General features: G+C 38.4%; 1 protein-coding gene across 1 annotated transcript; it reads left to right on the top strand.

The window, feature by feature from the left end:
* The first annotated feature begins 31 nt into the window (after positions 1-31).
* On the top strand, positions 32-10,562 carry LOC125112019 (EF-hand calcium-binding domain-containing protein 1-like). The gene is made up of 4 exons (XM_047754258.1): positions 32-443; positions 7,052-7,207; positions 8,476-8,580; positions 10,281-10,562. Exons 1-4 carry the CDS (start codon positions 386-388, stop codon positions 10,556-10,558), a joined length of 597 nt encoding a protein of 198 aa, XP_047610214.1. The 5' UTR covers positions 32-385; the 3' UTR covers positions 10,559-10,562.
* The last annotated feature ends 58 nt before the right edge of the window (positions 10,563-10,620 follow it).

The following is a 10,620-nucleotide window of genomic DNA, read 5'->3' as shown; positions in this document are numbered from 1 at the left end:
GTCAGGGATAGAATCTGAGCTGCATTGTGACAATGCAGGATCCTTAACCTGTTGTGCCACAGTGAGAACTCCTGTACACATTTTGTGCTCGGGAAATATAAATGGCAGTAATATCAACCCCAAAGAAAAGGTAAATGTTGTAATTGGTGTAATATCTCAGAGTAACATTAACAAAATCATTGCATTTATACGAAGTGGTAACATCCATTGTTGCCCGTTTTTACAATTACTTGAGAACCTTCTATGTTTGGTTGCTGGAATGTTGCCATGTCACATTCTTTGTTGGGCGGAGTGGTGAACTGTGGAATCATTGGCAACCCAGGACATCCAGGCTTGGGACGAGGCTATCTGAGAAAGTCTGCAGTGTATTGAAGCCACACTCAACATGGACCAGAAGGTTCTGAAGAAACTGGTGGAATCCATCAGTAGTACTGTCGAGAGCTGTAAGTACTAACCAAACATCCAGCTCTGCCTGCACATCTTCATTCAAATAGAAACATTGGTAGACACAATAGTTGGACATTAACAAGTTCTATGTAACCCTAAAAATATAATTCCTCTATTTTCTATCTTATATTTTGGCTATTTGAAAAAATAGCAAGTAAAGGATTGTCCCTGCACTCAAACTGAAAATATAAGTAATTTATTTTGACAACTTCCCTGAGTTCTCTGGCACAGAAGCCATAGAAACAGATGATTGCTTTACTTGATAAGATACATAGGATGTTTTCAATGTTGAAGAAATAGCATGGTGCCTTATACATGACAAGTATAAGTTACAGTATAAATTTAAGCAGATTTTTTTTTAGAAGTCTTTGCCCTACCAGATTTCGAAAGATAACCTTGTGAATTTTTGTTTCTCAGGCATGACCACAAGCAATCCTGACTGATAATTCTAAAAATGTTTTTATTTTTATCAGGTCATGCCCATGGCGTGTGGAAGTTCCCCCACCAGAGATGAAACCCACCATAGCACACCATAGCAGTGACATGAGCTGCTACAGGATCAGTGTTGGATCCATAACCCATTGTGCCACAAGGGAACTCCTAGGAATCTGTTTTTAGGCTTTGAGTAAGTTACATTTATTTCAGCCCTATTTACAGCCTCATTGGGCATTTCCATTCATCCTTGTGTGACCTTGGCAGGATGGTCACCACCTTGTCTAAGAATCGCATTTTGGGCATAATTCAGTTTTCTCATTTGAATTTTAGATGGTCTAAGCTACCCAAGGACTCCAATCCTGTGGTTAAAACTACCCTTAAAATCCATCTGGCAGATTTGGCCAATATTGAATGTAGTAAGAAATGCCTGCTGTCATGCTGCTTACTTAACAGCCTGTTTTTTAACACTCAAAAGGAAATTTTGCATACTTTGAAAGTCTGATACCAGAAGTTTCCTGGTGGCTCAGTGGATTAAGGATCCTGTGTTGTCGCTATGGTTACTGCTGTGATGTGGGTTCGATTCCTGGCCTGGGAACTTCTGCAGCCTGTAAATTCAGCCCCCCAACCCCCTCAAAAAACTGACTCCTCCCCATCCTAATGAAATTATCTTTAATCTTTAAGCAGTCCCTGTATCCCACATCTGTGTTTAATACCATAGTTTCTTGCTGGGAGGAAGTTCTCTGAAATAGTCTGTAGGTATGTAATACTTAATCAGACGCATATGATCTACAAAAAAGATGCAGTTGTTTAGGAATAGGAATGAATTGCATTCTTGTTTTCCCCCCAAGGTTTTTGACACTTAACTAATTCTTAAGTTATGGTCAAAAGTTCTGGCCCTAAATATAAACAGGGTTGTTCACCAGTATAACCAGATTGCTGTTTTACATTCTGATTACTAGCAGCTGGTGTTTCTTGAGTTCTTCATTGGCAAGACACTGTAAAATGGTTTATGTTCATCATCTTCATTCTCAGAACGAACCTGACGAGGTAGGTGATGTTATCCACAATTTCAGATGAGGAAACCATGTCTTAGATTAAGTGGTTTGTCTACAGTTCCACAGTTGATAGACTTTTCTGGTGGTAGCTGAGCTAGTCTGATGTAGACTGCACTCAGATAGTCTTTATTTTTCAAATTAATCCTTCTGAACAGCATTATAGACCCTCATGGTCATTCTGTACAGTGCTGTCCCACAGTAAGGGCACAATTAAAATTTACTGAGGTGAGTCCTTCCAGTGGAGACCAAGATAGGGTCATCTTATGACTAGAATTTGGTTATTAGTGGGTAGGAGTGGAGAGGACCAACAAGTTAGTACTGCCTTAGCCTTCTCAAGAAGGAACTGCCTTTTTATTTTTCTTGGTGTGCAAAGTTCTAATTGTTCTCTGTGGCAGAAAGTTGAAGTGTTTTTTCCTGGGCTTTGCTTTAGAGCTTCTTGGAAGGGAGCCTTTATAATTTGCCAGGCCCTCACGTGCCACATGGCCTCTTCAATCTAAGCCACTACCACTGCATGACCTCCACATTCTCAGCTGGTTACCTCCATTGACCTTCCAAAAGAAATTCATTACCTTGCTAAGCAGGTCCCCCAGCCCCCAGACAGATCTAGAATATTTCCTATTCTGGAGCTAGTATGAATTCTACCTATTGATCTTCATACTGCTCTCTAGCAGTATGTACATCTCTAGCTACATTGTTCCTTTGCTACATGTAACCATTTAAATATAACTTAAGGAGTTTCTGCTGGCTCACGTCTCTGGCCTGGTGCAGTGGGTTGAAGGGTCTGTCATGGCTGTGGCGTAGGTGGCAGCTGCAGCTCAGAAAGTTCTATTAGACATTGCTGTTCTAAAGTCATGCAAATCTATTCCCTTTTCCAAATAATCTGATGGGGGAGGCAGATAATTACTGCACGTTATATAGTAAATGGTCACATGGGTGAGCAGCCTATGTGTTTTTGTAGGGCCACATGCTTAGTTAAATGGTCTAACACTGACTTAAAATTTTTTAAATAAGGGACCTGCATTTTCACTTTGCATTGAGTCCTCAAGTTCAGTAGTTTATCTTGGCTCTAGATTCTCATTCACAATGTGGTAGGAGTATCTCCACCATCATCAGAATCACTTAAAGGTTAATACTGAAAATGTAGATCCCCTGACTTCTGACACTTCTGATCTCGACCGTTTGGAGGTTTTTCCCAAAAGACAATTCATTATGACCTAAGCTGGTGTCCCTACAATTTAACTCAATTCTGACACTAGCTGGGGAGCATCAGATTCTACAGGTTAAGAGTTTACTCCTATAAGACTGCACCCCACCAGATACCATTCAAAGTCTGGGTTTTTGTTTGTGCTTCTGATCAACTGGCTATAAATCAGATTCCCACAACCCATGTCCTTGTGTTGAATTACTTTGCTGGAGCAGCTCCCAGGACTCAGGAACACGATCACCAATTTACCATAAGAGGGTGTAATTGAGTAGGGCTAGGTGGGGTAGACGCACAGGGCAAGGTATGTAGGAAGGCATGCATGGTTTCTATTGCATTCTCCCAGAATCTTTGTTCACCAACCCAGAAGCTCCCCAGACCCCATTCTTTGGGGATTTTTATGGAAGTTTTTTGTTTTTTATTTTCAGTTTTTGGCCACCCCTCGGCATATGGAGCTCCCAGGCCAGGGATCAGATCCGAGCCACAGTCAACCTAAGCTGCAGCTGTGGCAACACCAGATCCTTAGCCCTCTGTGCCAGGCCAGGGATCAAACCTGCAACCCAGTACTCCCAAGAGGCTGCTGATCCCATTGTGCCACAGTGGAAACTGATTTTTATGGAGGTTTTATCGCATAGACACGATGGGTCATTGACTGCATTTCCAGCCCCTCTTTGGAGGATGGGGGCAGGGCAGGAGTAAAAGTTTCAAGCTTTGAATTTCCCCTGTGGTTCAGAGGATTTAGGATCTGGCATCCCTGCAGTGGCTGAGGTTACTGCTGTGGCATGGGTTCAGTCCCTGGCCTGGGAACTTCCACATTCTGTGGGCATGTCCCAAAAATAAAAACAAACAAAGAAGAAAAAAAGAGCTTTAAAAAAAAGTCCTATGCTCTTAATCATGGCTTGGTTTTTTTCTGGTGACCAGCTCTAGCCCAAGAACAACCTCATGAGAACAAAAGACATTCCTAGGAACCAAGGTCAAAGACCAAATAAAAGATGCTCCTAATACTCTTAACACTTGGGGAATTCCAAGCGTTTTAGGATCTCTGTGCCAGGGCCAGAAACCAATATATATATTGGGTTGTTTTTTTTGTTTTTTTTTTTTTTCTGTTAATCTCACCCAGGGATAAAACAAGATGAGCCTGGTAAGTAGTGCCAGAAAGCAAGGAAGTGTTGAAAAAGCAAAAGGATGGGGATGTGTGAAAGATACAGGAGCCAACTTGAAAACTCCCAATGGCCAAAGCTGGAACAATTTGAGCAACAAAATGAATAACATAGTACTGGTATAAAATAGATATATGCAACTACATACTGACATAAATAATTGAATAAACAAATGACAGACAAATCTTCCTTAGAAGTGAATAGTATAGATGCCCCTTTCCTAAGACATAGAGCTTAATTCCCTATTTACCTTGAGATGTTGGCTTTAAAGAGTAGATTTATGGAAAGGTAAAATAGTAGCTACAGTGGAGAAACCTGTAGACTCTGACTCATCTGAATGATAGAGGTTATCAGCAGTGATATGTCATGATAATGTCATGTAACTCCTGATAGGTGACAAAAATAGCACTTTATCTCTAGTGTTTCTCCCCAAAACACATAATCTAATCATGAGGAAAACATGAGGCAAACATAAATGGAGGAATATTCTGCAAAAAACAATGTCAAGGTCAAAAAAAGGATTAAGGCTGAAAATAGTCACAGGTTAGGGGAGACATAACAACCAGATGGATCCTAGATAGGAGCTTGGGACAAAAAATGACAGCAGAAAAACTGTTAACATCTGTAATTTAGTTAATAATGTGCCAAGGTCAGTTTATTAGTTTTGACAAATGCGCCGTGGTTATGTAGGATGTTAACAGGGAGAAACTGAAGGCTTGATGGGAACCCTACTATTGTTGCATCTATGTAAATTAAAAAGTTTAATAACACAGGCCACTCTCTAGCTTATCAACCCCATTTTTATTACCCACAGTTTATCAAGTATCATTTACAGTGGGTCTTTGACCACATGTGTAAGGTCTTTAGATACAATGAAATTCAAGCTACATGGATAAAACAGGAAAAAGTTATTAACTTCTGCAGATTGTGTCTAAAATCCTTGATTGTTTTGTTGGATGACTTGTCAGTATTTAACTCAGGGCAGCTCACTTTCCTTGGGGGTCCATTTTTACACTGCTGTAGCACTCAGATGTTAATTCTCCATCCTCTAGAGTTGAGCAGAACTAGTTTCAGGCAAGCATTGCTATGCACTCCATATAGTGTGTCCACATCTGAGCTGCTTTTTTCTTTGTATTCCATGAAAGGAAGAAAAGTCTTTCCCAGTTTTTGTCCTCAGAGCACCTGCATCCCTTCCTATTATCAAGTCTTGCAAAGTCACATTGCCTTATTTCCACTCTTTATTGGCTGAAATAATCACCCCAGAATCCCCCTAGTTTCAAGTGAAGGAGACACAAACCACATTTCTCCTTGGTTTCAGGTGGGTAACTTGAAATCATCTCAAAGGCAAAATATAAAATATTTCTCTCCCATCTTCTTTCCCCCAAAGAAAAAGAAGAGAGAAAAGAGTAATAGTACCTAGCTTTCCTTTCCAACATCTTTTAGTTCTCTCAATAATCCGAATCATAGAATCAGACTTTTAGAAACAGAAGGATTCTGACAGATCATTTGGGATAATACCAAAATTTGTAGGTGAGGACGAAGGATAAAGAAGCTGCGTTGTCATAAGACATCTCTGTAGGATAAGACATGAAAGTGTAACCCAGCTACTTATGCCTAGTACTTCTGACCCAGGAAGCCGAAGCCTTTAGTTCTCTCAGTCCTGACCAGCATTAAGATGCTTCTTAAGCAGCATCTCAGGCTCCCTCCCTGCTTTCTGGCCTCATTTCCGCTCTGTAGCCAAAGCCCTATCACTACAAGCCTGGCTTCTGTGCTTTCAGTTTTCCCCTTCAATACAACTTTACCAGATGGATTTTCTTAAACCACTTCTCAACCTTTAGAGCAGCTAAGGTCTTATTTCAAAGTTAATTCCTGGGCCCACTGTTAGCAATTCTGACTTAGTAAGTCTGGAGCAAGGCCTGGTGATGTGTGTATTTAACCAGTATTTAACAAGCAATGGAAGGGGATGGTTTTCATACAGATGGTCCAAGGTTGACACCATGAGAAACACTGCTCCAGTCAAATAAATGTTCATCCTCTGACCCGGCATTCAAGGCCCTCCCTTTGCCATCAGCACATCCTCTTCAATCTTGTTTTTCACTTCTTCCCAATTTGCTTTGTGCCCAATGAAGCATCTTCACCTCAACCCCAGTTCTTCCTCTTTCCTCAGTTCATGTTACTCCCTCCCCCTGGGATTCTTCACTTCTTTACCACCCTCAACACATTCTTTCCTATGTAAATACTATGCATCCAAGACCCAGTTCAAAGTCTACTCCCATGAAAATGGTGCAAATCTTCCTTCCCATACTGACCTCTCTTCACATGTCTATATGTTTTATTATGTAATTTATTATTTATATACCATCTTATGAGACTTCTGAGTGAAGCCCACCTTGATTGTGTAATCTCTTAAATAATAAGGAAGTTCCCAGGCTAGGGGTCCAATTGGAGCTGTAGCTACTGGCCACAGCCACAGCAACTTGGAATCCAAGCCACAACTGCAGCCTACACCATAGCTCATGGCAATGTCAGATCCTTAACGCACTGAGTGAGACCAAGGATCGAACTAGCGTTCTCATGGATACTAGTTGAATTCATTTCCTCTGAGCCACAATGGAAACTCCCATGTCACACTTCACAAGAGCATCTAGTATCATAGTAACAAAATAGCTGCTTAGTAAAATATATTTAATCACTGGGTTGGAGAACTCAGTGATTAAATCTAAGTTGTATTTATTTGTATTTTCATTTCACAGTCAAAAAGAGTGAAGTCGAGTGTCTCATAAGAATTTTTTACAGCTTGGTGGAAAGAGCTGATGTAAGACTCGATAACATTGGACTAGATTGTAATGCATTTCAAATGATCCTGCATAACATATTCGGAATGACTGATGATGTACTGATGAATAGAGGTGAGAAGCCATGGAGACTGAAATGGGCCAAGCTGAGATAGGAAATATGTATATACTTACATATGGCAATAGGATTTTTATATGGCAAATATTATATACATTCAGTTTTCACCAAAGAGTTTAAATTTTTTATTATCAAACTAGAAAAACAACTATGGTAGTGCTACCAATTTAAAATAGTAGTGATTTAATTGTGCAGATGGTTTTTAATATAAACTCAGTATTTCATATCTCGTAGCTGTACCACTTTGAGAAAGAACCAGTAATGAACTAAATAAGTCAGCAGTGTTGTTGTGTTTTTTTAAGATAAGCTTGTGGTTTTTAACTATATGTGTTTGGATTCAAATGCTATAGACATGTAAATTTTATTTATTTATTTATTTTTGTCTTTTGTCTTTTTGAGGGCAGCACCCGAGGCATGTGGAGGTTCCCAGGCTAGGGTCTAATCCGAGCTGTAGCTGCCAGACTACGCCACAGCCACAGCAACACCAGATCTGAGTTGCATCTGGGACCTACACCACAGCTCATGGCAACACCAAGCAAGGCCAGGGATCGAACCCACAACCTCATGGTTCCTAGTCAGATTTGTTTCTGCTGTGTCACAATGGGAACTCCATAGACGTGTAAATTATTAAATGACTTTTTAAAAATGAAAAAAGAATCAGCATAAAAAATGAAAATTACTCATTATATTGAAAAAATCAAGGAAAAATTATATATTAAATAAGAAAATATTTAATGTGACTCAGTTTCACTAACGATTTTTCATGTTCAATTTCTTATGTCTTGATGTACATACACACCATTGAAACCATAGCCATGATTAAAATAATTAACATATCACCCCCAAAAGAATCAATATTTTATTTTCTATAAGATAGTGCTAGATTTCATTGGTAATTTAAAAATGATGTGTTATTTAGTAATTTATCTGTAAGTATTGTACAAATTCTTTAGAACAGGATTTTGCCTCTCTTTTTAGAATAAAAATTATCACATTGAGTATCTCCATTGTTGATCTTTTTGGCTTATCGTAACTGTTCAGAACATCACAAGTGAAGCTCATCATTGACATGGAGGAGAATGGCTTTTCTGTAAAAATCTCTTGGAAATATATTTCTAGTAATTTTGACTCTTTAAAGAAAGATTGTACCCAAACTTTTTTTCCCCTCATTGTTGGAGGAAAAATTTTTTAATCTATTCGTACTACTCTTGAATTATAAAATAGCTATAAATTACAATACAGTTACATGTTCTTTTTCTTTCAGTGTTTTTTGCATTTGACAAAGACAATGATAACCTCATAAATGCGAAAGAGTGGGTTAAAGGATTATCAGTGTTTCTTCGAGGGACTTTTGAAGAAAAGCTGAAGTGTAATATTTCTTTGTGTAATCATTAACTTAATATATATTGACACTTTCGTATTTTGTTAGTCCTTAAATATATTTTAAAAATATAAAATCAGTGTTCTCCACAGCAACCTTGCAAAAATAGTTCATGACAGTTAAAAAAAAAAAACACAGATGAAGTGGGTGGCCTATTTTATAGGAGAATTCCCAGACTTGGGGTCGCCAAACACTTCTGTCTCTGGTTCTGTAGTACCCAAATGTCACCAAGATGGCTTTGGCTTAAGGCTCAGGCAAAGCACAGCAACCAAAGGTCAGGTCTTGTGCCAACTCAGATCAACTGGCAAGGCTGAGGTTTCGGCGCTGTCTCTGGGCTCGGCAGGAATGGGCCCTGGATATGCAGCAACACAGAGTTCTGAGTATGTAAGCACATTTTTATCCCTTCTTGTTTTTTATTTGATGTTTACGACTTTTTGTTTTTCTGTTTTATGGGATTGTTTTTCTTTTTTAGCAATTGAAGTATAATTGACATACAACATTATAAAATTCTTTTTTTCCCTTACAACATTATGCTTTTTTTTCACTTTCCTCTGGTCTAATTTTTCACAGTATAACATTTAAATATAGTTGCCACTGAATAAGTTTCTTATAGTTGAGTGTTCTCATAAAAAAGTCTCACTGAGAAATGAACAGTTAAGTTTTATAGATGCAATTCTTGTGAAAGTGGTTGTGACACTAAATGCAGCTATACCTGAATGAAAAGTATCACATTATCAAAAATTTTTCCTTCTCTAATCCCACTTCCTAAAAATGTTTCATATACATTGCAGGATATGTTAATTAGGGGAAAAAACTACTTCTAGCAGGGTTATGTTGCAAACTCATGTCTGCTATATGTTGAAGAAACGCAACAAAAAGACACAGCTAATATGATACTCTGGAATTTTATACTTGGTTCCCTTCCTCGCTTTCTCCCTTTCTCTTCCTTCCTTCCTTCCTCCCTCCCTCCCTCTCTTTCTCTCTTTCCTTCCTTCCTTTTTTCTTTCTTTCAGATAGATTACAAACTCCACAATGGTCCTTTCACTACTATATTCCCAGGACCTGAATAAGGTCATCTGTGGGATGAATGAGAGCTTCACTGAACTGAGGTAGTGCTTATACAGTGCCTTGGAAGCTGTGGAAATCACTCTCCAGGGGAAGGTGGATCATTGCGGATAGTGCAGATGGGCAGGCCCTAAGAAGACAGACTCATTACCACATATACTGAAAAAATGTCCTTTCTTGGTGATGTTGTGGAGTGTATACTAGTTTTTGTCCTCTCTGTAAGAAGGAAATTATAAATTAAGATACACACACATATTTTTACTATATGTATATGTGTATTGTATGATTAAAGGTTTAGAAAATAATTTATCTCCTTTATTGCTTCATAGCATTTTAAACCCTCAGTTTCAAAATCCAGAAAACTGTAAATATAATAAAATTCATTGAGAGTTAAAAAAAATTAAATTGCATAAAACAAAACAAAATCTAGGAATTGTAAGTTTGTCTTTTCACATCTCAAGGGGTACTTAATCCTGTGGAAAGATGCATTCTAAAATTTCTCTACTATGTAGAACATAGATGGTATATTGTTTTTTTCTAATTACATATTGAAATAACTAAGAAGATTAATGGCATTTTGACTGTTCTTATCCAAATCTTTAAACTTCTTATGCTTTGAAAAGTCTGTTTTGAAGTTTACTATTTCAATGGTGATGGTTATATTTCTCGAGAGAAAATATTTGACATGTTGAAGAACAGTCTACACCAACAGTCACCTGAAGAAGAGACTGATGAAGGAATAACAGAGTTGGTAGATATAACACTGAAGAAAATGGTAAGAATAAAAAACTATAGTGCATTATATCCATTCAAGTGGATACCAGATAAAGTTAAAAGTGATGAAATGATTTATATTCTTTCTTTCTTTTTTGTCTTTTGTCTTTTTAGGGCCGCACTGTGACACATGGAGGTTCCCAAGCTAAGGGTCAAATCGGAACTGTAGCTGCCAGCCTACGCCATAGC

Source organism: Phacochoerus africanus, chromosome 11 (assembly GCF_016906955.1).
Source record: "Phacochoerus africanus isolate WHEZ1 chromosome 11, ROS_Pafr_v1, whole genome shotgun sequence".
Lineage (NCBI taxonomy): Eukaryota > Metazoa > Chordata > Mammalia > Artiodactyla > Suidae > Phacochoerus > Phacochoerus africanus.
The sequence above is the reverse complement of the archived record's forward strand: the minus strand, read 5'-3'. Positions and strand labels throughout refer to the sequence as shown.